Genomic DNA, 25,899 nt, shown 5'->3' with positions numbered 1-25,899 from the left:
ATTGTGACAGTGTGGGACCTTGTGTGACCATGGGGCCTTTGTGACACCCTGGGGCCCCATGGAACCAAGGGGCCACTGTGAAACTGCGGCACCAAAGAGAACATTGTGACACTGTGGAGCCCCATGGAACCAAGGAGTCCATTCTCACATTTTGGGGCCCATGGAACCAAGGAGACCAGTGGGACAGTGCAGGGCCTGGTGTAACCAAAGGGACATTGTGACACTGAGGGGCCCCTTGGAACCAAAAACATCTTTGCAGATGACACCAAGCTGGATGTGAGTGTTGACCTGTGGGAGGGTAGAAGGGCTCTGCACAGGGCCCTGGACAGGCTGGATCCAGGGCCCAGATCCAACAAGGTGAGGTTTAACAAGTCCTAGTGCCGGGTCCTGCACTTTGGCCACAACAACCCCTGCAGTGCTACAGGCTGGGGACAGAGGGGCTGGACAGCAGCCAGGCAGAAAGGGACCTGCAGGGACTGATGGACAGCAGGCTGGACATGAGCCAGCCGTGTGCCCAGGTGGCCAAGAAGGCCAATGGCTCCTGGCCTGGATCAGGAATGGTGTGGCCAGCAGGAGCAGAGCTGCTGTGCCAGCACTGATCTGCCCCAGCTCTGCACACAGACATTGCTGCTGCCGCTCCAGAGAAGGCAACAAAAGGGCATCTCTTCAGAAAACTTTGCTGGGAGATAATTTAGTTTCTTGAAAGCCACCGAGAGCGCATTGACACAGTCTGCGGCTACAGGGAAGGTGGAGAAAAACAAAATGACAAATGGCGCAAAAATTACATTTATTGTGGACAATATTTAAAAAAGTAAAACACAGGAAAAAAAATCCCCACAACTAATTTGACAAGAAGTACTAAAGATGACTTTTGTTACAAGTGATTTCAAGAAATTGGCCAGCATTTTAATGTTTCTGAAAGTATTCAGTCACCAATGTCCACACTGCAGTCTTGAGCTCCTGGTTCCTCAGGCTGTAGATGAGGGGGTTCAGGGCTGGAGGCACCACCGAGTACAGAACTGACAGGGCCAGATCCAGGGATGGGGAGGAGATGGAGGGGGGCTTCAGATAGGCAAACACTGCAGTGCTGACAAACAGGAAGACCACGGCCAGGTGAGGGAGGCAGGTGGAAAAGGCTTTGTGCTGTCCCTGCTCAGAGGGGATCCTCAGCACAGCCCTGAAGATCTGCACATAGGAGAAAACAATGAACACAAAACAACCAAATGCCAAACACACACTAACAGCAAGAAGCCCAAGTTCCCTGAGGTAGGATTTAGAGCAGGAGAGCTTGAGGATCTGTGGGATTTCACAGAAGAACTGGCCCAGGGCATTGCCATGGCACAGGGGCAGGGAAAATGTATTGGCCGTGTGCAGCAGAGCAGTGAGAAAGGCACTGGCCCAGGCAGCTGCTGCCATGTGGGCACAAGCTCTGCTGCCCAGGAGGGTCCCGTAGTGCAGGGGTTTGCAGATGGACACGTAGCGGTCGTAGCACATGATGGTCAAGAGGGAATACTCTGCTGAGATAAAGAACAGAAAGAAGAAGATCTGAGCAGCACATCCTGTGTAGGAGATGTTCCTGGTGTCCCAGAGGGAATTGTGCATGGCTTTGGGGACAGTGGTGCAGATGGAGCCCAGGTCGCTGAGGGCCAGGTTGAGCAGGAAGAAGAACATGGGCGTGTGCAGGTGGTGGCCGCAGGCTACGGCGCTGATGATGAGGCTGTTGCCCAGGAGGGCAGCCAGGGAGATGCCCAGGAAGAGGCAGAAGTGCAGGAGCTGCAGCTGCCGTGTGTCTGCCAGTGCCAGCAGGAGGAAGTGGCTGATGGAGCTGCTGTTGGACATTTGCTGTGGCTGCACATGGGCACCTGTTCATGGAGAAAGGACAGGGACAAGTCAGGAGAGGCTGCTTGGAGCCAATCCTGGGGCATTCCCTGCAGCCTGTCCTGCTGGAACTCACCCACCCTTGTTCCTGCTCTGGGAAAACCTTCACCCAGGTCCCTGCCTGATCTCCAGTTGTGCTGGCTGAATGTGCCAGGAGCAGCAAGGGCTGTGTGTGGGGGCTCTCGAGGAGCCATCCCTGCCCTGCTGCCCTGGGTTTGTGGCCCTGTGGCAGAGGGACAAGGCTGGATATTCAGGATTTGTCACAGAAGTTTCTCTTACTGCAGAAAAGCTTGCTAGCATCTCCACTCCCAGGTCTAAGGAATGGCAGGAGTTGATTTAAGGAATTGTTATCCTACCCACACAACATTCCTGGCTCTCTGAGTTTAGAAATCCCCAGCATTCCTGCTGCACTCAGAGTTTGCCACTGAGAGATGTGAGAGGCAAAGGATTCCCTGTGGCTGAGGGCAGGTGAGGGGCTGGATGGGCTTGTTCCCCCAGCACTGCTGTGCTCAGCCCCCTCTGCTTCCCTGAGCATCTCCCTGGGCCTGGACATCCCCTCCTGAGAGGTGCCTTGTCCCTGCCAGCGCTCACAGAGCCCATCCCACCCTGTGTGCCCTGGGCCTGGCCCTACAGAAACCTGCCTGTGTGCAGGGCCCTGGCTGGGGCAGGCTCTGTGTGCAGCTGGGCAAGGGCAGCTCAGGAGAGCCCTGCTGGGCCCTGCAGAGGTGATGCTGCTGCTGCCCAGGGCTGAGGAGTGGCTGAAGGCCCTTTGGGAGGCTCCCAGCAGAGACACTGACCACCCAAAGTCACAGTTCTGGAGTCTCTGTAAATGTTCAAACATTCCTTTGATGATCCTGTGTGTCCCTTTCAACTCAGAATGTTCTGTGATTCTGGGATTACAATTCCTGTTCTGCTTCTCTCATCCCCCTGTTGTCTATAATCAAGAGAAAAAAAGAACCCTTGCAACAGTGTTAGAACAGTGAAGTTAAAACCAGACCTTTATTGGAAGCTTCCAGGTTTATGAGTGGGGATGAGGAAAGGTCAAACCCTGATTTCAGCCATTCATTAAGGTTGAATAATTAGGTTATTTAACAGGAACATCCTATAGGGGATTCAGTTCCCTTTAAATACCCCTTGCCCAACCCATTGGAGTAGGTCTAAGGACTTCTTCGCCCCGCTTTTTGTTATCACTGATCACATTCAAAAACCAAAATATTCTTCTTGTAGGTCCACTTCCTGATAATAAGACTATACAGAATTTCTGGAATGCATTTAGACAGTCAGCTTATTGTTCTACAATCTAAGAGAAAGTTAAGGAAACGTACTAGAGTTAATTAAGGATTATAATTATTTTAACAATATAATAGTAGTTCAAAATAGTTAAAGTTTAATAGAGTTAGGTAAGGATTATAGTTTTATAACTATAACATAGTAATTTACAGAACCGTGAATATATGACAAATATAGGAAAAGCAAAAGTAATCTTGTCACCACCCCAACTTTCCCACCCTGCTCCAAGAAGGAAATTGAAAACACTCTCAGGACAGCTCCGGACCTTTACAGCAATCCCAGGCTTACCTTCTTTGGGAAGTGTCCTCCGGAGCTGTGCCCAGGCTGGTCTGGAGCTGGAGCAGCCCTGCCCCAGCCAGCCCCTCCCAGCAGCAGCACCTGCCCTGCTCAGGGTGGCTCCTTCCCCCCACAGCTCCTGGCCAGCGCTGGGAGCAGCTCCAGGGCCGGCTGAGAGCTGTCCCTGGCAGGCAGCAGAGTCCCTGGCCCAGCACAGCGCCCTGGGCTGCAGGACCCTGCTCTGCAGGACAGCCCTGGGCACCCCTGGCTGCTCTGCACAGGAGATGAGCAGAGAATGCACTCACAGGGTCTGTGGGCATTGGCATGTTCCAGCTTTAGGAGATCTCTCCAGGAGCTGCAGCTGCATTGTCCTGCAGCCAGAGGTTCCTGTGCCAAGGGCTGGCAGTGATTCTGCCCCGGGCACTTCTCAGCCCCTTCCCAGCCCTGACTGATTGAAGCTCTCTGTGCCTCTGTGCTGTGCCCGGGCTGGCTGCAGGCAGTGCCCCAGCCCTGCTGGGCTGGGAGAAGAGCTGCTCAGCAAGAGAAATGTGCTTTTGAAGCTCTGTTTGGTTACCAGGATCACCCTCTGTGCCAGGAGCCCGGCCCAGCTCAGCAGCACAGACACAGCACAAGGACTTTAATGATCCTCTGGGGCTTTGTCCTCAGGCCCTGAACATCAGGCCCTGAGAGGGAGCTGCAGAAACCTCTGCAGAACTCCAAGTCAGAATCCAACTCCAAAGTTTCTTGGACTTTTAATGTGTCCCACTGAGGGACACGACTGAGAAAGTGTCCCCAGGCCCCAGGCAGAGCAGAGAACTGGAGGCACTGATGCCAGGTGGGGACAAAGAGAAGCCAAGTCTTGGTGCCCTGGGGCACAGCAGGGTCTGTGCCACCAAGGGCTGTGAGGAGACACCTTGTCCTGAGGCCCTGGGGCCTCCTGGCACAGCCCCAGCCAGGCTGGGCACTGTCAGCCCCTGGTCCTGCCCTCAGCATCCCCCCATGCCCACATCCCAGTGGCCTCAAGGATCTGCTGGAAGGAGTCCCTGGGGAGCCTTGGTCAGGAATGGCCCTGGGGGCTCCTTCATGCTCCCAGGGACTGCAGGTTCTTCAAAGGACTTTGGCTTTTGCTTTTGCCTTGGAGTCTCTGAGAGGTTTATGAAATCATGGCCTCCAATTATCTGCTGTAATTAGTCCCGGGAGAGGCTTTGTCAGGAACAACACTCAGTAGGGCCCATTATTGCTTCAAGGTACTTCAGTTTTATTAAGGTACTTGGTGTTTGCCTTTTTATACAGACTCTGTGAGAGGTTTGTGCAATCATGGCCCCAGTTATCTGTTTTAATGAGTCCCTTGAGAGCTTTGTACAGGCACTCAGTAGGGCTCATTAATACTTTGAGATTCTTAGCTTTTGTAAGGTACTTTGGATTTTCCTTTCCACATTGACAGTTCTTTGTGCCATTTTGAGTCTCTGAGAGGTTTTTGTGCCATCCTGGCCTCCAGTTCTCTCCTCCAAGGACTCCATGAAGAGCCTGTGGTATAGATGAACCTTTGTGGTTCCCATTAATGCTTTAGACCCCAACCACTTTGGGGTTTTCTTCTGACTTTGACTCTGGGAAAAGTTTTTGCAATCTCCTCTCAGGCCCTGAGGTTCCAGGGCTCAGCTCCAAATGCACCATGGGGCTCATTAGGGTCAAGTATGTCCTGACAAACCACGGGTCTGCCTCAATTTCTCTCTGCTCTCGTGCAGCTTGTCATTAAGTTTCTGTAGTGATTTTGGGTCATCATTTTGAGATTTCTCGGCCAATGCTTCAATAGTGTGGTGGCTAATTACCAGTGCACTCACTAGAATATACTTACTATTTCCTGCTGTGACATAGGATTAGGAGAAAGGCAAAGTAGTCAAAAAATATTAAAAGGGTATAAATAAATTGTATTAACAATAACTAAAGAAAGAGTAATAAGAATTACAACAAAACTTTCAGAACACTTCCTCTCTCCATACAACCTGACAATGTAAAGAGACAAAACCCAAAATTTTCAGTCAGTTTACCACCTCTAAAATAGTCTTTCTTCACTTCACTTAGGGAGAGAAGTTCCTCTTGTTAATGTTATGAAGACTTCTCCACAAGAAAACAGTTATCTCATGGCTTTTCATTTCCGTGAGTAACAGCTGACTGGAAAAATCTGCAGTCATGAAGTCCCTCCCATTTTTTCACAGCTTTTCCCACAGTTGTGTTTATGGGCCATGTCAGCTTATGGGGTATTAGTATAAACATGAGCTGTTTAAGAGCAAAGGTTCTCTTCATCTATTTCTGAAATCATCATCTCTGGGAACAGAGATCTTCTCTCCCTGAGGACACAGGGTCTCATCACTCTGCTGTCCTCTGTTCAAACTTCTCATGGGATCACAGCTACTTCAACATTAGCTTACTTTAGCATGGAGGCCTTTGCTGAAACAAGTCATCTCCCCATACTTTTCAATGCATTATAGGGAAAAAGATAGTCTGATGTATCCATTATATCCTTCTCCATAGCTTTAGCAGAGGATTTCAGCCCCAAGATCAAGGCATCTCCTCATCCCTCCCATCTGGGACTCAACTTCCTCTTCACTGACCTCGGTGTCTTCATGTTGCTCCTCTGTGTTCCTGCCCTGTGTCCTTTTCTCTCACTGGAGGGAGGATGGCAGCACTGGCAGAGTCAATATCTCCCGGGGCTGCAGATGGTTCCGTGAGCCCGGCCGGGCTCGGTAGCCAATTCTTGTTTTGGCCATGGTCCCTGGACATGAAGACCAGTTCTTTTCTATAGGAATGAAGGAACAGAGCCCCACTGCTTTTGGGGCAAATGAGAAGTGACCACAAGCGGCAATGTCCAGCCAGAGCTTCCAGATTTTGTTCTTAGAGATACCCTTGAATATAGGAAAGATTTTAGGCAGAGTGTCAGTTTTGGCAATGGGCATCTGAAAAGACGGATGGTTCTTTTCCATACAAAGGAAACAAAGGAGCCCCATTGCACCAGGAGTTGATGAGGGGCAGCCCTTGACATCCCAGCATCAGCCAGACCTGTCAGATGGCCACTGGAAGGCCAAGCCAGCCAGACCTGTTCCATGTTCCCTCGGTTCCATGTGGCCCCACAGTGTCCCAATGGTCCCTTGCTTCCAGGAGGCCCTGAGGTGTCACAATGCCCCCTTGGTGACACCAGGCCCTGAAGGGTCAGAATGGTCTCCATGGTTCCATCAGGCCCCACAGAGTCATAATGGTCTCTGGGTCCATGAAGCCCCATGGTGTCACCATGGCCCCTTGGTTCCATGGGCTCCAGTGGTGCCACAATGATCCCCTTGGCTCCATGAGGTGCCCACAGTGTCACAGTGATCTCCATGGGAAGGAAAGAACCGAGCCCCAGTGTGGCAGGGGCAGCCACCAGAGGCCAAGACCAGCCAGGCTTGATGGTACTGGCAGATTTTGGCTGGGAGCAACCCTTGGATATAGGGAATTTTAGAGGTGGGATCCCAGTTTCAGATATGGACACCTGGAGAAGGACAGTTTTTTCCATAGGAAGGAAAGCACAGAGCCCGAGTGTTTCAAAGGCAGAAGAAGAAAGGGGTGGCTCCTGGGAGGCTCAGCCAAACAGACCTGTTCTTCCTGGCATCATTTGTCATGGAGGAATCCTTGGATAGATGGAATTTGGGAGGAGGAATCTCAATTTTGACAACAGTCACCTTGAGATAAAGGACAGTTATTTCCACTGGAGGGAAAGCACCAAGCCCCAGTGTTTCAAAAGCTGATGAGAGGCAGCTCCCAGGAGGCCAAGGGCAGCCAGACCTGTCTGTCCTGGCAGCTTTCACTTGGGAGCAATCCTTGGATGTACAGAGTTTTGGAGGAGGAATCCCAATTTTGGCCATGGCCCATGGAGGAGAAGAAGAGTTCTCTCCCATAGGAAGGAAAGCCCAGAGCCCCAGGGCTTCAGGGCAGGTGAGAAGCAGCCCGACATGCCAAGGTGGTCAGGTGGTCCCCAGGAGGCCCAGCCAGCCAGACCTGGTCCATGTTCCCTTGGTTTGGTGGTGATGCCTTGAGAGGCTGCCTAGAACAGAGCTAGGCAGTGTTAAAGGAATAAAGCAGGTATTTATTAAAAGGCCTTCAAGGGATACACCTTGGGCAGTACAAGAGCCTGGCCCTGGCTCCATCCTAGATGGAGCCCAGGTCACGAATTTTCACTGGGGCAAACAGGGGGATTCGGTCCGGCAGGATGTGTAAAACAATCTCCTGCGATATCTACTTGTTCTCACACAGAGCACTTGGCTGCAGGGACACATTCCCATCGTTCCAGCCCAGGTTTCAGGATTCAAACACTGCTGTCCTTCCCAGGAGCTGCTCCTTCAGCTGCCTCGGGAGGCCTTTTGGCCTCTGGACCCACACTCTGGCTCCAATATTAGCACTGCTGGATCCAAACCCTTTATCTCTACCAACAGCAGTGATTTGAGGTGGATCTCCTTTTTTCCCCAATTGTTTTAAACACTGATAGTGTCAATACTTGTGCTACCCTGACATGGGTTTGAATAATGCAATGTTGTTCACTATACTTTAAACAAATTACTTCATTTTCCCCTTGATAATCTGCATCAGTTCCTCCTCCCATGACATGAGCACTTTGCAAGGCTAAGCTCCAGTGAGCAGTTACCAAACCAAAGTGTCCTGGAGGAATTTGGATTCCTGTTCCTCTATTGTTAACTCTCCTTTGCTTCTGATTTATCCTAACTAATTCCAGTGGATGAAGGTCCAGCCCTGCAGCCTCTGGGCTGGCCCTGCCAGGGCCATCACACCCAGAACAATTTCCCAGGCAGTCCCAGTCTCACTGCCCAGGGCTGTATTTGCACATTGGGAGCAGCCGTGCACAGCCAGGGGGTTTCCATTTCCCCAGGGGCCATTGTTAAGGGCATGGAGCACATCTGGGAGATGGGTTCTCCATGGGGACAGGTTCCCAGCACTCACTATTTAACTGCTCTTTTAACAACCCATTCTCCTCCTCCTCCTCCTCGTCCTCCTTCTCTTCCTCCTCCTCTTCCTCCTGCTACTGCTCTTCTTCTTCCTCCTTATCCTCTTGCTCCTCCTTCTCCTCCTCCTCCATTTATTTGTCCTCCTACTCCCCCTCCTCCTCCTTGTCCTGCTCATCCTTATCCTCCTCCTCCTCCTCGTCCTCCTCCACATCCTCATTCTCATCCTCTTCCTCCTCCTATTCCTCCTCGTCCTGCTTGTCCTCCTCATCCTCGTCCTTTTCCTCATCCTCATCCTCATCCTCGTCCTCCTCCTCCTCCTCCTCCTCCTCCTCCTCCTCCTTATCTTCCACATCCTTATCCTTCTCCTCCTCCTCCTCATCGTCCTCCTCCACATCTTCATTCTCATCCTCTTCCTCCTCCTCTTCCTCCTCCTCCTCCTCCTCCTCGTCCTCTTCCTCGTCCTCGTCCTCCTCCTCCTCGTCCTTGTCCTCCTCCTCCTCGTCATCCTCCTCCTCATCCTCCACCTCCTCCTCCTCCTCCTCCTCCTCCTCCTCCTCTGAGTGAGGTTCTCAGGATTCAATGACTCTAGGATTCCAGGAACCTGGAAGTCTGGGATTCCATGGCTCTGTGACCCCATGGATGGATTCAGGACTGTCTCCAAGGCCACGAGGGAACGTTGGTGCCAGCAGGAGCGGCTGCAGTGCAGGGGCACCAACAGCTGAGAGGCGACTGCAGCTGCTGCTGCTGCTGCTGCTGCTGCTGCTGCTGCTGCTGCTGCTGCTGCTTGTGGGGGTGCTGTTGGCATGGGCAGGGCCCTGGTGTGGCTGAGCATTGCCATCTCAGCCTGCGAGCTCCTGGGAGCTCAGGACAGGTCCAGGACTGACCCAGGTTGGCACTGCACTTGAGAACAGACACAGAGAATGGAAAGTGCCCACAGAGTGGTTCCGAGCAGGTCTGTGGGAAGGAGGAGGGAGGGAGGATGAATCCCCTGCCCAAGGCTGCCAAGGGAAGGCTTTGGGAGGGAAAGCAAGCCTTGACCTGACACTAAGTCCTTCAAGGGCTCAGATGCCCATGCTGGGCAGGATTTCATCGGGCTTTGTCTCACGACAGTAGCAGGGTCAGAAGTGGTGGGAGCATCTGGAAAGCAAAGCTGTGTATTCCCTCCCCCCAGCCCATTTGGGAACATCTGGGCAAGGTCTCCATTGTCTGCCTGCAGCCAGCTTGGGAGGCCCTTCCTCTCCTCCTCCTGCTTGGGGGACTGGGCTTGGTTTCTTCTGCTATCTGCAATGCTGAGCTTCTCTCTCCTCAAACCTGGCTGCTCAGGTTCATGTCCCTGTGTCTCGCACCTTCCTCCTCTTCCTCCTCACCACGTTCTCATGGAGCCTCTTTGGGCAGCTGGACTGGAACTGGCAGCAGCAGGCTTGCCCTGAGGAGCACCTCTGGCCTCCAGCCTTTCTGCAGGGCTGGCCAGAGCCTTCCTGCCAGGGGTGAGCCTCTTTTCTGTCTCTTCCCGAGACAATATAGTCTGGATCTTGGCTCTGTCCTCCTTTCTTTCTCTTTCAGGGAAGGATCAGCCATGGCTGAAGGGATTTTCCGTAGGTACCTGGTGTTGATGGACATTGTCAGCATCAACCAGCCTTCTGGAAAGAATGGGATTTCTCCTGAGGATGATAAAGGAATTGTCCAGAGTATGAAGGAGCAGGAGGTGATCCTTTGGCAGCACCAGCTGCACTTGGAGAAGGAAATTGCAGACCTGGAAGCCAGACAGGAGTGTTTGGCATGGCCTTTGTGGGAACTGGAGGAAAGATCCAATGGCACACATGCACAGTGGTTTGCTTGGCTGTCCCTGACAAGTTCATGATCTGGAGGCAGCGTAGGAATGGAGCCAGAGGGGAGCACAGAGAAGGAAAGACTGACCTGGGGCTTCTTGGGAAAGCCTGGAAAGGAGCGGCCTTCCTGACAAAGCCCTTGGGCTGCTCAGGGCCATTTGTATCTCCATGGGCAGAACTGGAGGATATCTTCCAGCATTTGTGGATAGATTTGTTGAATTACCTCTGTTCAAACACAGGGGAACTGGAGAGGGTTCTTTCAAAGTGTGACTCCTCCCTATTCCATCAGCAATAGTCTCACAGGATTTATGGGTCAGGAACATGTACAACACATGGCAGGGAAGCTGGGCAAGCAGTGAGTGCTGTACCAGCAGGGCCAGAACGGTGCAAGAGCCAGCGCCAAACAGGCTGAGGCAGCCAGGCCAGTCCCATCTTTCCAGGGCTCTGGGCTGAACACACAGCTTCAATAACATCAGGTGTGCTCCCCACAGAGCCTTCTGCAGAGCTCTGGGTGAGGACTGCCAGCTTTCCTCTTTATTTTGTATCAATGTTCTGGTTTGAAAGCAAAACCAGTGAGAGACTCTAAGTCAGAAATACAATTTATTGGGAAAAGAGAAAAAACCCAAAAATACATGCAATACTACAAAAGGAAAACCACTGACAAAGTCAGAATACAACCTAACACCCCTCTGGCCAGCATGCTGGTGCAGTCCAAATTGGAGTGGCTGCAGTCCTCTTGGAATTGCAGATGTGGTTGCTGTGTCTTCTTGGAAACCTGTGGAAAGGCTGCCTCTCTGTCTAAAAAGTCCCGGTTTTATCCAGGTGGGAATGCCTAGCTCCTCCCCCCTGGCCGGAGCATCTCACAATTGGCTGATGTTATTCTGAGTCACGAGGTGTGTCCTTGATCACCTGTTGAACAGAACTGTCTCCTGGAGAGTGTCTCTGAGCCATGTGGCAAGACATTGATGGGCCATTAAGAGGAGATAAGGAAAACTGCCCAGAGGCAGCTCCTACTCAGATGGTAATAAGAAACATCTTGGTGCTCCAATCTTGGACAATCAGAAAAGGAAATTTTTCTCTTGTTTTTCCCATCTTACCTATGCAGATGTGTTGGGAGGCCATCTCTCTGTTTGTGTAGGTGTTGAACCTGAGAAAGGCAGTCTGTAGTGTCAGATGGATACCTGAGGGCTGTCACATAAGCAGTAAGGGTGAACTGTCAATGTAAATCATTATAAAGAATGTAGTATGCTCCCTCTTAACATTAAAATTCAGTGCCACCAGTGGCTCCAGTGGGTTGTGGATTAGGCATGTGTCTTTACCAAAAATGTAATGGTTATTGTAATATTTTTCAATTGGAATTGGGTCCAAAAGCAGGAGGATCTTGGTGCGAAATTAGTATTCAGCCTAATCATTACAACTAATTCTGAGTTTTATTGAATAAATGCACATGTACAAATGTGCCAGCAGTTAGTCTCTGCGATGAGTAGGTTTGAGGCATTTTTTCATTTAGTCTGTAGTGTGAACTTCAGTGCCTGCAGACTTATATATTAAATTTCTCTCTTGGTCACCACTTGATGATTATCATCACTAGAATTAAATTCCTAGTGTAGTGAGGAGGTGGGAAATAGATAAGAAAGTCTGTTGGGTTTGCATGGCCAGGTTTTGGTAGATGAAGTAATGGTTTCTGTTAGAAGCTGTTGGAAGCTCCCCCATGTGCACAGAGCAAATGCCAGCTGGCTCCAGGAGAGCCCCAGGCTCAGAGCCAGTCAGAAAGCCAACCAAGTGAGAGCAGAGGGAGGGCACCTTCCAGTCTCTCTTGGGCATGGCCACAAAACAGCCCCTGCTGCTTCTTCCTCCGCCTGTGTTTGGGGTGTGCTGGTGGCAGAGCCAGCCAGGTTGTGCTCTGCCTTCCAGAGCCTGTTGGGAGCGGGCATGAAAAGCGCTGCGTGCACAGTGGAGAGTCCTGGAAGGTGCTGACAAGAGCATCCTGCGGGAGCAGGGCTCTGGGCTCTGGCCAGGAACAGCCTGGTTTTGCTGCCATGACCACAGGCTGGAGTTGAGGCAGGTGAAGAGGCAGTGGGCAGCTTGTGTTTGTAGAGGGCCTGGGGCTGTACCTCTGAACCTCCACCTGGAAACACACTTGGGGGAATACGAGCTACAGCTGGAGTGCCTGTCCTGAAAGGACATGAAGGCCTTCAGCCTTGCCAGCATTTTTTAAGGGTGTGTTGGTGTTGGCCAGAAAAGCTGCACATTTGGGGAAATGCCTTTGGAGAACAGGGGCTTGCTTCTCAAGGAAAGTGCTTCCCAGGGAGCTCCCAGTGAGGCAGGTGCGAGTGTCCCCCTTTGGCTCTCTGTGCTCCTTTCAGTCCTTGAGGCCCGCTGCACTTGGCAGAGGGGCAGGGCAAGGGAGAAGCCTGTGAAGAGCTGGTTTGGCATTCACCTGGACCTGCAGGAACCAACCAAAGCACCTGCAGCAGCGTGTGTTACCCCCCTTTGGACAGAGGGGTGAGCAGAACCATCTCTGTCCATCTGTGAGCCCCAAAGCTCTCTGTGGGAGCTGTGAATTAACAGCCCTTTACACACTCACTTTTCACATCTTCCCTGTCTGCTGTGTTTGAACTCTTGGCAAGATGCATTTGCCTCCTGCTTGCTGGGAGCTGCTGTGGCCCAGGGCCAGCACAGAGCTGGGCTGGGTGGGCCAGGCAGAGTGGTGGAGAGTCTTGGCTGATCTGGGTGTGTGCCTGGCCTTAGCAAAGGCTTGGAAGGTTTGCCTGCCAAGGTGTCCTGCTCACTGGCTCTCCCTGTGCATCTTGGAGAGCACAAGGGAGGCATTTCTGGCAGCTGGGCATCAGCAGGCCTTCCAATGGGGGCGTGTTGTGGAGCGAGCCCAGCTGAGGTACCCTGAGAGGAGCCCAGGGCTCCTTGCTCCTCTCTGCTGGCCCTTGAGCGTCTGTCTGCTCTCGGGATGGCCCTGGCTGTGTCAGGGCTGCTGTGTGGACACGAGACAGCCGGTCCTGTCCCGCTGGGTCTCAGCAGTGCCTGGCAGCCGTCCTGCATCCACGTCAGGATTCTGGCCAAGAGAGGCCCTGGGAGCTGAGGCAGCTGATTTGAAGCTTTTGCAGGTGCCAACAGGTCAAGGCCAACAGTGTTCCCTCAGGATACAGCATTCCTGAGGGGCTTCCCCAGAGGTGCCTGATGCCACCCACTCCTTGTGGCAGCAGTTGCTTTCCTGTGGAAGGTTCTACCTTCCCCAAGAGCACAGAGGGAGCTGGAGAAAGAGCTTGCCAGGCTGCTCTCCATCCTTTACCAGGAGCCCTGGGTGAGCGGAGTAGTCCCAGCTGAGCGCAGATGTGCCAATGGAAGAGCCGTGCCAATGGAAGGCTCAGTGGGAAGGATGATCCAGGATCCATAGGCCTGGCAGCCTGAGCTTGCTGCCGGGGAAGGCCTTGGAGCAGATCCTCCTGAGTGCCATCCCACGGCACGTGCAGGGAACCAGGGCATCTGCGGGAAGGTGGGAAAGGGACAGGGACAAGGACAGGGACAGGGACAGGGACAGGGACAGGGACAGGGACAGGGACAGGGACAGGGACAGGGACAGCTGGGGGTCCTGGCGGGATGTTGAGGGCTTCTGTGCGGTGTTTGCAGGGTGTTGGTGTTGGAGGTGTGTTGGGGAAGGAGTTGTCTGGGAGGTGAGAGGTCTAGGCTGGAATTTGAGTCCATTTGAAGGCAGCATCTATGGTTTGGCACAGCTTTGCTAATGGGGCGCAGAAAGAATATCTGTGACTGTTTCTGTTCATGGTCCTGATTCTGCTGCAGGGAACAAGAGGGGAGAGCTGTACTCTATTGGCCACTTAGATCTCTACACCGGGGCAGGGGTAACCATTTTGCCATCTACTCATTGTTGCCAGCAGTTGCTCCAGGTGTTCCTGCCAACAGCCCCTGCAGGCAGGAGCACAGCCCCCAGTGCCCCTGGGCTTTGGCTCCCTCTGGCACAGAAGCCCCCCAGGGGCACAGGTCTCTGGGGCAGGAGATGGCACCAGGCCTGCCAGGGCTTCGGGGGTGGCAGGTCTGCTTGGGCAGGGACTCTGCCTCACCTGCTGGTGCCAGCGCTCCCCGGGCCCCAGGGCTCAGAGCAGCATTCCTGCCCTGGCCCACAGTTCCTTGTCCGTGTCACACTTGCGGGTTTGGGATGGCCACGAGCCGGGATGTGTCCCGAGGAGGCCGTGGCAGCTTCTGTGGAAGACCCTGTGCCCTTCCCAGCGCGGCTGCGTCGGCAGCCCTGGGGGCTCCTTCTGCTGCCCTGAGCCCGCAGAGCAGGGCAGCGTTTGCTGATGGTCTGAGCCCTTCCTAAAGATCCTGTTGGGCTGTCTCAGACACTTGAGGCCAGGGATTCCTTCCAACCTGGGCCACTTTGGGTGGGCAGGGTGTGGCCCCAGCGCAGGGGGCAGTGTTTCCAAGGGCCCTTTGTGACACATGCAGCATGGAATGGAGCCCGGTGTCCAAGGGCCCTTGCTGACACGGTGCAGCATGGAATGGATCTGGGTTTCCAAGGGCCCTTTGTGACACGTGCTGACATAGGAGCTGGAAGTGGCAAGAGCACGCCTCAGTGCTCAGAGCAGGCGAAGGGACAGGACGGGACAGAGCGGTGCTGTGAGGAGCCCCCGCACAGCGCGCTCGTTCCTGCCCTACCCAGAGCTTTTCTGAGGCATTATTCCTGCAGCTGACCTCGAGGCCAGACCACAGGACTCAGTAACCTGCGGCCTTCTGAGACTTCAATTCTGCAGGTGCCCTTGAGGGCAGAGCGTGGGACTTGGTAGCCCAGAGTTTTCCAAGGCATCTCTCCTGAGGGTAGCCAGAAATCCGGTCAGTGACATGGGGCAGGGAGCCCTGAGAGTGCCCAAGCTGACCTGGATGGAGGAGGAAGAAGGCGACCCTGCAGCTGCCCCAGCACAGGAGACTGAAGAGGTGGTGCTGTTCCATCCAGCACAGGAGGGTGAGTGGCAGAGCCAGGCTGCAAGGCCGGTGCCTTCAGCCAGCTTGGCCCAATCCCATCCCATCCCATCCCATCCCATCCCATCCCATCCCATCCCATCCCATCCCATCCCGTCCCGTCACATCCCATCCTCTGGTGACATGTCCATGGACAGGACGGAAGAGCGGCCCGGGCAGTGTTGCCTTCATGGGAGGCAACGGCGACCTGGTTGCAAGGAACAGCACGGCAGCCCAGTCTTCCCTGGTCCACTCGGGCTAACGACACACGCAGGACACCAATGTGGTGGACGGTCGAAAAGCCTTTATTATCTTATCTCATGGGTTTAAATAGTCTTGGGGGACTCTGCTACGTCAGGGGGGGTTGGCAGGGTCTCTAGGGTTAGTCAGGAGTGGAAAACTACTGGGTTAGGTGTGGTTACATTCTTTGGGGTAATGGATAACATGTTGCAGGGTGAGAGGGGGATGGGGCTCTTTCTTTCCGTCACATCCCGAAATCTTCCGTTCGCCTGTCCCTATCTACTACAGGTCAGACACCCTGCAGTGGCCGTGCTCCATGCCCTGGGGCATCCTGGGGCTGTCCCTGCCTGGGCAGCGCAGGGCTGGGCTGTGTTCTCCGGCCTCTCCCGCAGCCCCTCAGCTCGGGCTGCGCTCGCTCTTTGCCAGGTGCAGCCGTGCAGCGCACACGAGAGCAGGAACGCACCCGTGGCCGCTTCCGCAGAACAGCGCAGGTACCTGCAGCCATCCCCACCTGGGCTGGGCCTGCTGTCACTGCTCAGCCCAGCAGCACGCCTGCAGCACTCCATGGCTTCTTGCCCTTCTCCTACAGCTCGTTTGCAAATTCATCAAGAGAATTCGGCAGGAAGAGACCAGCGCCATGGGGCCTGGGCTCAGAGCCTACTCAGAGCTCCTCGGACATGAGACCAGTGCCGCCCTGCTGGATTTGCTTGTGCAGAGGGGTGTTTCCAGAGCAGAGCAAGTAGGCAGCTGTGGCCAGGCTTCAATTCCCCCATGAGTCACACGGCTTCCCAAGCCACAGTGCTGGGCCCTGTGAGCCTTTGAGGCCATCGCAGTGCGGCGGGAAGGGAAGCACTTCTCTGGGGACACTGGGAACACTGCTCCCTCTGGCAGCTTTCCAAGTCTCCCTGTGCCTTCTCCAGGTGCCCGCCATGGTGAGGTACATCCACCAGTGGCTCATGGCCAATGATTCTGCAGAGCACAGGCTGGACAACGCCCTGCTGTATCTCACAGAAGCGCAGCCAAATGACGCAGTAATGACACTCCTGCGTGTGGCCCCATCCTGTGACAGGTAGGGGCCCACCTGCCCAGAGGGCTCAGGGCTCACCCCAACCCATCGCCCTGCACAGCCTGTCCCAGGTTTCTGACCAACAGAGAGTCCCAGGGCCCTCTGGCTGCTCCCTTTCCAGGCCCTGGCATGTCAGCCCCCGAGCCTGCTGCCATTCTCCCTCGCTGCCCCACAGGGGCCTGTCCCCACAGGGCTGGGCTGCCTGGTTGCTGCTGGAGAGGGGCAGTGGGCAAAGGCAGAGCCGTCGGTCAACCAGGCCCCTAGAGATGCCCAGGCCACGGTGCTGTGTCTGAGATCCCCTGAGACAGATCTCTAACCCCACAGAGCTGCCATGGCCATGTGGAAGACCATCATGTGCACGCCCTGGACTGCAGAGCTGGCACAGCAGATACTCCTGGATGTGCTGGGGAGCTGGCCACACCAGAGCACGTGCACCTCCGATGGGGACAAATCGGGTGTCTTTGTCCTGGCTGTGAGTTTCTGCCAGTGGACTTTGCTGGCCCCAAGGCCACCTCTCCAGCAGTTCTCCATCCTCCCTCCCCCACAGCGTCTCCCTGCCTCAGGCACTGGCCTGAAAGCTGGCCTAGGGACAGCTGCAGGGCCACCAGGCCCGCTGCTCCCCCTGTGGCTCTCCGGGCCTCTCCGTCCCATGCTCGGGCCCTGTCACACGAACACCTCGGCACTGAGCGCTGTCTCAGGGGGCTTTGTCCTTTGCAGGCAACTGTGGTGATATGGAAGATCCTCCAGGAGCCCTGTGTCCCAGATATAGTGATGGAGCATTTCCCACAGTTATTTGTGCATCTGCTCTTCCAAGTGTTCTTCAGCACCAAAGAGATGCCAGAGGCGGTTGATACCTTCTGGAAGGGATGCCACGAAGGACACGGCCTTGCCACCAGCCCCAGATAGTGCTCCATCCCAGTCCTTCTGTCCCTGCCACATGGCCAGGGCAGGAGCCAGTGCTCCCAGTGTGACCCGGGCTTTGCTCTGCACTCAGGTTTGCAGTGAGGACCCTGAAGTCCCTGCTGTGCCAAATGGACTATGAGGATGTGGTGTTGTCAATGGAGCGCAAGCGTGGCTGGGACATGCTGCTCTGTGCTGACACCCACATTTATGCAGTGGGTCTGCTGGCCAGGTGAGACCCCCTTCTCCCCATTGCTCCCGGCATTTCTGCTCTGTGTCTGGAGTATCCCACTCAGTCCCCATGGCTGTGGGCCAGAGGCACAAGGGATGGCCAAGCAGACTGGGAAAGGCTGGGAGAGGAGGGTGCCCCAGGTGTGTCAGACAGCCCAACAGGATCTTTAGGAAGGGCTCAGCCCATCAGCAAACGCTGCCCTGCTCTGCGGGCTCAGAGCAGCAGGAGCCCCCGCAGCTGCCGACGCAGCCGCGGCGGGAAGGGCACGGGGCCTCCACAGAAGCTGGCACGGCCTCCTCGGGACACGTCCCACATGGTGGCCATCCTGAGCACGGCCGTGGGACACAGACCAGGAACGTGTGGGCCAGGGCAGGAATGCTGCTCTGAGCCCTGGGGCCCGGGCAGTGCTGACAGCAGCAGGTGAGGCACAGTCCCTGCCCAAGCAGAGTTCCCCCGAGCCCTGGCAGCACCGGTGCCCGTCTCCTGCCCAGAAACCTGTGCCCCAAAAGGGCTTCTCTGCCCGAGGGCAGCCAAAGCTGGTTTCTGTTGGAGCAGTGGTCCTGTAGAAAAGTTGTAGTCGGTCCAGTGGAAAACCCTAGCTGTGTCCTCTTGGAAACCTGTGGGAAGGCTGCCTCTCTGTCTAGAAATCCCAGGATATATCTAGGTGGGAATGTTTAGCTCTTCCCCCTGGATGGAGCATCTCACCATGGGCTGATTTCATTCTCAGTAACACAGTGGGTCCTTGATAAAAGCCAGGGACGTCATAAAACCAGAAAGCTGGCCGGACAGAACGCACATCCAAACAATATTATTAATGCAATGTTCTCCACTTATTTGAGAGAAGATGGCAGTTTTTATACACTTCTACATAGTTTACAATTTACAAAGGCACTCTGATTGGCAAGCTAACATTGTTTATCTTTGTCTTAAAGTGGCCAAAACCTTACACTATAAACCTATACTACTTCACACCCAGACAGCCCAGTGCTCCCCATCACACCTTAATACAATTTCTAACTGCACCACAAACTCTTAATTTCTAACTGTTTCAGAGGCTGGAAGGCCTCACAGGGCCCAAATCTGAGGCCCAGACTGGAGTAGCTCAAATCTCATTCCAAACATAAATCATGACCGCAGAAATGCTCAGAAATGCTGCAACACTTGATCCCCTGTTAAACAGAAATGGCTCTGAAGGGAGTTATCTCTGAGCCATGTGGGAAACATTGATGGGCCCATTCACAGGAGATAAGGAAAACAGTCCAGAGGCAACTGCTACATGGATGGCTATAGAAAACATCTGGCCTCTCAATCTCAGACAGCAAACAAACTGTATGTTTACTGATAAATGAAATTGGATATTGAAAGATGAAAGAAACGATGGGGAAAAAACATAGATTCCATGAAAATGAAAATCTAAAAGTGAGGGTCATAGATTAGAGGGGAATCTTTGGTATCAGGCATATCAGGAAGTCTGTACCGCTTAAGTACCTTATCCAGTGTGGAAAGACAGAAGGGAAATTAGGATAAAAAGGAGACTGTGTCCTCCAAAAATTGGAAAGACCTCAAGAGAATGCCCCATGGCCTCTCCCTTTATTTGAATAAAATAAAAGGACTCCTCTGTCCCTGTTTAGGACATAAACCTGTGGCAGCAGCTCTCTGGCCACAGAGAGAAATAACTTTCCCAGGCATTGTCCTGGGGGCAGGCTGTGAGAAGATCAGAGAAAAGAATGAGAAACAATTCTTATCTTCACTTGCTGCACCTGCTGTTGTGAACATTTGGAATGTGTTATGGAGATTTGTTTACCAAAGGGTGATTTTTAATTAGCCAGTGTTGGTGGTGTTTGGATTAGTGGACCAATTAGGTCCAGGTGTATTATAACTGTATATAAAAGCAATAGGTTTCTTAATAATGATATATAATATAATGAAGAGGTTGATCAGCCTTCTGTGAATCATGGGGTCAATGCTAATTATTACCCAGCTGGGGGCATGTGACAATGACATAAACCTCTGGTGTTTGTGGATTAATTTTCCTGACAAGTTCTTCCCAAACTGTTCCAGCGGGGATCACTCTTCCACAGAGCGCAGTCCTTCAAGGACAGCCTGCTCCAGCTCGGGTCCCCCCAGGATCACACGTCCGACCAGGAAACCTCCTCTGGGGTGGGCTCCTCTCTCCACAGGTCTGCAGGTCCCTGCCAGCAATCTGTTCCAGCACAGGCCTCCCACGGGCTCACAGCCTCCTCTCAGGCATCCTCCTGCTGGGGCATGTGCTCCTGCAGGGCTGCAGGGCAATCTCAGCATCCCTGTGCCCTCCCTGTGCTCAGGGCTCAGCTGCCTCCCCAGGGCTGCCCCAGGGCTGCAGGGCAATCTCAGCATCCCCGTGCCTGGAGCACCTCCTGCCCCTCCTGCAGGGACCTGGCTGTCTGCAGGGCTGCTCCTCTCACACATCCTCGCTCCTTTCTGGACACAATTCCTTTGCTGCAATTGCTTTTCCCTTCTTCAGTGAGTTTACATATTCACAGCAATAACAGAGGCATCAGCACATCCCTGACGGGCCCGGCCCAGGCCAGTGGGCCTCTCCTGGAGCCGGCTGGAATTTGCTCTGTGGGCATGGGGGAGCTTCCAACAGCTTCTTACAGAAACCATTACTTCACCTACCAAAACCTGGCCATGCAAACCCAACAGACTTTCTTATCTATTTCCCACCTCCTCACTACACTAAGAATTTAATTCTAGTGACGATAATCATCAAGTGGTGACCAAGAGAGAAATTTAATATGTAAGTCTGCAGGCACTGAAGTTCACACTACAGACTAAATGAAAAAAATGCCTCAAACCTACTAATCACAGAGATTAACTGCTGGCACATTTGTACATGTGCATTTATTCAATAAAACTCATAATTTTTTGCAATCATTAGGCTGGATACTAATTTCACACCAAGACCCTCCTGCTTTTGGAAATATCCCAATTGAAAAGTATTATAATAACCATTACATTTTTGGTAAAGACACATGCCTGATCCACAGCCCACTGGAGCCACAGGTGGCACTGAATTTTAATGTTAAGAAGGATTGGAACGGACTACATTCCTTATCATGATTTAAATTGACAGCTCACACTTACTGCTTATGTGACAGCCCTCAGGTATCCATCTGACACTACAGACTGTCTTTCCCAGGTTCAACACCTACACAAACAGAGAGATGGCCTCCCATCACATCTGCATAGGTAAGATTGGCAAAACAAGAGAAAAATTTCTCTTTCTGATATGAAGTAAGAGGAAAGCTGTCAGTCCTAACCCAGAGCTCTGCAGAAGGCTCTGTGGGGAGCGCACCTGACGTTATTGAAGCTGTGTGTTCAGCCCAGAGCCCTGGAAAGATGGGATTGGCCTGGCTGCCTCAGCCTGTTTGGCGCTGGCTCTTGCACTGTTCTGGCCCTGCTGGTACAGCACTCACTGCTTGCCCAGCTTCCCTGCCATGTGTTGTACATGTTCCTGACCCATAAATCCTGTGAGACTATTGCTGATGGAATAGGGAGGAGTCAAGCTTTGAAAGAACCCTCTCCAGTTCCCCTTTGTTTGAACAGATGTACAACCTCGGCCATGCCTGGGAAGTGTTTCCTCACAGCCCACAGTGCACCCTCCAATCCCTGGAAGTCTGAAGGAAGCACTAGGAATTCCAGCATCCATTAATGCAGACAAGGATTGAAATCCTTTCTTACCTGAAGAGGGTAGGAAAATATATTGATGCTGTGAAGAAAGTAACATTCCTTCCCAAAATGCTATGGGTTTGAGAATTAATGTTCAGTTTAGGAAGGTTTTGTCCCCATCACTGAAGTCCAGACATCATCACTAAACATGCTGAGGCCCTTTTCTCAGCTTCTCTGCTCCACCCTTCTTGCCAGCACTGGATGGCAGTGTCAGACTTCACTTGACACAAACTCCTCTGTGTGCTCCCCTCCTGCTGAAGGAAAGCTCGTGCCAAACTGTTCCTTCCCTGCTTTCCAGCCACAATGTCCACAGCCTCCTTCTGAAACATCCTCCCCTAAATGTCTGTCCCTTCAGAGGAGCACACACCCCTGGCTGTGCTTTGCACACAGGGTCTCTGTTTCTGTGGTGTTTGCATTTCAGCCTGTAAGGGGAGCACAGGGTGCAAGGAGAATGCCAGAGGCAAAAGATAACAGGAAGTCATCTGGTTGCAAACAAACAACTCTGAAAAGTTTATTCCTTTGCTTAAATCTATCTTATTAATAGAAGCCTATTGTTTATAACAATGATTACAGAGAGTATTTCTAATAATCAATACAGAAACTATTTCTAACAATCAATACAGAGTATAACAATCAATACAGAGATGATAGCAATCAAAACAGAGTATTTTTAACAATCAGTACAGAGTATTTCTAACAATATAGGGTATCTCTAACAATCAATACAAAGAGTATCTCTTATAATCAATACAGAACCTATTTCTAACAACCAATATGGAGAATTTTTAACAGTCAATTCAAAGTATTTCTAACAATGTAGAGTATTTCTAACCATCAATAAAGACATTATAGCAATCAATACATTATATTTAACAATCATTACACAGAAATAAGGACATTCTTAACCTAAGGAACTTAAAGAATTTCAGAACTTAAGAATTTGTCTTACAGGAATGAAGCAATTGAAGAGGTAATTCAACAAGTCTATCCACAAATGCTGGAAGATATCCTCCAGTTCTGCCCTTGGAGATGTAAATGGCCCTGAGCAGCACAAAGGGCTTTGTCAGGAAGGCCACTCCTTTCCAGGCTTTCCCCAGGAGCCCCAGGTCAGTCTTTCCTTCTCTGTGCTCCCCTCTGGCTCCATTCCTATGCTGCCTCCAGAGTGGCAGGGACACCCAAGCAAACCACTGTGCATGTGTGCCATTGGATCTTTCCTCCAGTTCCCACAGAGGCCATGCCAGACACTCCTGTCTGGCTTCCAGGTCTGCAATTTCCTCCTCCAAGTGCAGCTGGTGTTGCCAAAGGATCACCTCCTGCTCCTTCATCCTCTGGACAATTCCTTTATCATCCTCAGGAGAAATCCCATTCTTTCCAGAAGGCTGGTTGATGCTGACAATGGCCATCAGCACCAGGTACCTATGGAAGATTCCTTCAGCCATGGCTGATCCTTCCCTGAAAGAGAAAGGAGGACAGAGCCAAGATCCACACTATATTGCCTCGGGAAGAGACAGGAAAGAGGCTCGCCCCTGGCAGGAAGGCTCTGGCCAGCCCTGCAGAAAGGCTGGAGGCCAGAGGTGCTCCTCAGGGCTCGCCTGCTGCTGCCAGTTCCAGTCCAGCTGCCCAAAGAGGCTCCATGAGCACGTGGTGAGGAGGAAGAGGAGGAAGGTGTGAGACACAGGGACACAAACCTGAGCAGCTGGGTTTGAGGAGAGAGAAGCTCAGCATTGCAGATGGCAGAAGAAACCAAGCCCAGTCCCCCAAGCAGGAGGAGGAGAGGAAGGGCCCCCAAGCTGGCTGAAGGCAGACAATGGAGACCTTGCCCAGATGTTCCCAAATGGGCTGGGGGGAGGGAATACATGGCCCTGCTTTTCAGCTCCTCCCACCACTTCTGACCCAGGCACTGTCATGAGACAAAGCCCAATGAAATCCTGCTCAGCATGGGCAATTGGGCCCTTGAAGGGCTTAGTGTCAGGTCAAGGCTTCCTTTCCCTCCCAAAGCCTTCCCTTGGCAGCCTTGGGCAGGGGATTCATCCTCCCTCCCTCCTCCTTCCCACAGACCTGCTCGGAACCACTCCATAGGCACTTTCCATTCTCTGTGTCTGTCCTCAAGTGTAGTGCCAACCTGGGTCAGTCCTGGCTCTGTCCTGAGCTCCCAGGAGCTCGCAGGCTGAGATGGCAATGCTCAGCCACACCAGGGCCCTGCCCCTGCCAGCAGCACCCCCACAAACAGCAGCAGCAGCAGCAGCAGCAGCAGCAGCAGCAGCTCAGTCGCCTCTCAGCTGTTGGTGCCCCTGCACTGCAGCCCCTCCCGCTGGCACCAACATTCCCTCATGGCCTTGGAGACAGTCATGAATCCATCCATGGGGTCACAGAGCCATGGAACCCCAGAGTTTCAGGTTCCTGGAATCCTAGAGTCATTGAATCCTGAGAACAACACTCAGAGGAGGAGGAGGAGGCGGAGAAGGATGAAAAGGACGTGGAAGATGAGGAGGAGGAATAGGAGGAGAAAGAGAGAGAACGAGGACAAGGAGGATGATGAGGAGGATGATGAGGAGGAGGAGAACGAGGAGGAGAAGGAAAAGAAGGAGGAGGAGGAGGATGAGGAGGAGGATGAGGAGGATGAGGATGAGGAAAAGGATGAAGATGAGGAGGACAAGGAGGACAAGGAGGAGGAGGATGAGGAGGAGAAGGAAGATGAACAGGAGGAGGAGGAGGACAAGGAGGAGAATAAAAAAAAGTAGGAGGAGTACAAGGATGAGGAGGACCAGGAGGAGAAGGACGAGGAGGATGAGGACGAGCAGGATAGGGAGGACGAGGAGGAGGCGGAGGAGGAAGATGAGGAGGAGGAGAAGGAGGAGAATGAGGATGAGGAGGAGGAAGATGAGGAGTAAGAGGAGGATAAGGATGAGGAGGATAAGGAGGAGGAGGATGAGGAGGAGGACGAGGATGAGGAAAAGGACAAGGATGAGGAGGACAAGGAGGACGAGGAGGATAAGGAGGACAAGGAGGAGGAGGACGAGGAAGACAAGGAGGAGGAGGAATAGGAGGAGGAAGAAGTTGAGAATGAGGATGTGGAGGAGGATGATGAGGAGGAAGAGGATAAGGATGAGCAGGACAAGGAGGAGGAGGAGGAGGGGAGGACTAGGATGACAAGGAGGACAAGGAGGATGAGGATGAGGAGGAGGAGGATGAGGAGTATGAGGACAAGTAAATGGAGGAGAAGGACGAGGAGGAGGAACAGGACAAAGAGGACGAGCAAGACCAGCAGGAGGAGGAAGATGAGGAGGATGAGGAGGAGGAGGCAGAGAAGGGCTTGTTAAAAGACCACTTAAAGAATGAGGAGCTGGGAACCTGTCCCCATGGAGAACCCATCTCCAGATGTGCTCCATGCCCTTAACAATGGCCCCTGGGGAAATGGAAACCCCCTGGCTGTGCACGGCTGCTCCCAATGTGCAAATACAGCCCTGGGCAGTGAGACTGGGACTGCCTGGGAAATTGTTCTGGGTGTGATGGCCCTGGCAGGGCCAGCCCAGAGGCTGCAGGGCTGGACCTTCATGCACTGGAATTAGTCAGGATAAATCAGAAGCAAAGGAGAGTTAAAAATACAGGATCAGGAATCCAGATTCCTCCAGGACACTTTTGTTTGGTAACTGCTCACTGGAGCTTGGCCTTGCAAAGTGCTCATGCCATGGGAGGAGGAACTGATGCAGATTATCAAGGAGAAAATGAAGTAATTTGGTTAAAGAATACTGAACAAGATTGGATTATTCAAACCCATGACAGGGTAGCACAGTTATTGATATTGTCAGTGTTTAAAACAATTGGGGACAAAGGAGATCCACCTCAAATCACTGCTGTTGGTGGAGATAAAGTGTTTGGATCCAGCAGTGCTAATAATGGAGCCAGAGTGTGGGTCCAGAGGCCAAAAGGCCCTCCTGAGGCAGCTGAAGGAACAGCTCCTGGGAAGGACAGCACTGTTTGAATCCTGAAACCTGGGCAGGAACGATGGGAATGTGTCCCTGCAGCCAAGTGCTCTGTGTGAGAACAAGTAGATATTACAGGAGATTGTTTTACGCATCCTGCCAGACCAAATCCCCCTGTTTGCCCCAGTGAAAACTCGTGACCTGGGCTCCATCTAGGATGGAGCCAGGGCCAGGCTCTTGTACTGCCCAAGATGTATCCCTTGAAGGCCTTTTAATAAATCCTGCTTTATTCCTTTAACACTGCCTAGCTCTGTTCTAGGCAGCCTCTCAAGGCATCACCACCAAACCAAGGGAACACAGACCAGGTCTGGCTGGCTGGGCCTCCTGGGGACTACCTGGCCACCTTGGCATGTCCAGGGCTGCTTCTCACCTGCCCTGAAGCACTGGGGCTCTGGGCTTTCCTTCCTATGGGAGAGAACTCTCCTTCTCCTCCATGGGCCATGGCCGAAATTGGGATTCCTCCTCCAAAACTCTGTACATCCAAGGATTGCTCCCAAGTGAAAACTGCCATAACAGA

General features: G+C 52.8%; 1 protein-coding gene across 1 annotated transcript in view; it reads right to left on the bottom strand.

Moving 5' to 3' along the window:
- Positions 1-906: 906 nt before the first annotated feature.
- Positions 907-25,899, bottom strand: part of LOC144248833 (olfactory receptor 14A16-like) — a 52,365-nt gene continuing 27,372 nt past the window's right edge. Inside the window, exon 2 of the mRNA XM_077790815.1 lies at positions 907-1,717. Coding sequence (XP_077646941.1) covers positions 907-1,717 — 811 coding nt within the window. The remainder of the gene's footprint in view (positions 1,718-25,899) is intronic.

Source organism: Lonchura striata, unplaced genomic scaffold (assembly GCF_046129695.1).
Source record: "Lonchura striata isolate bLonStr1 unplaced genomic scaffold, bLonStr1.mat Scaffold_92, whole genome shotgun sequence".
Classification (NCBI taxonomy): Eukaryota; Metazoa; Chordata; class Aves; order Passeriformes; family Estrildidae; genus Lonchura; species Lonchura striata.
Note: the sequence above shows the minus strand (reverse complement) of the source record. Positions and strands in the feature narration are given on the sequence as shown.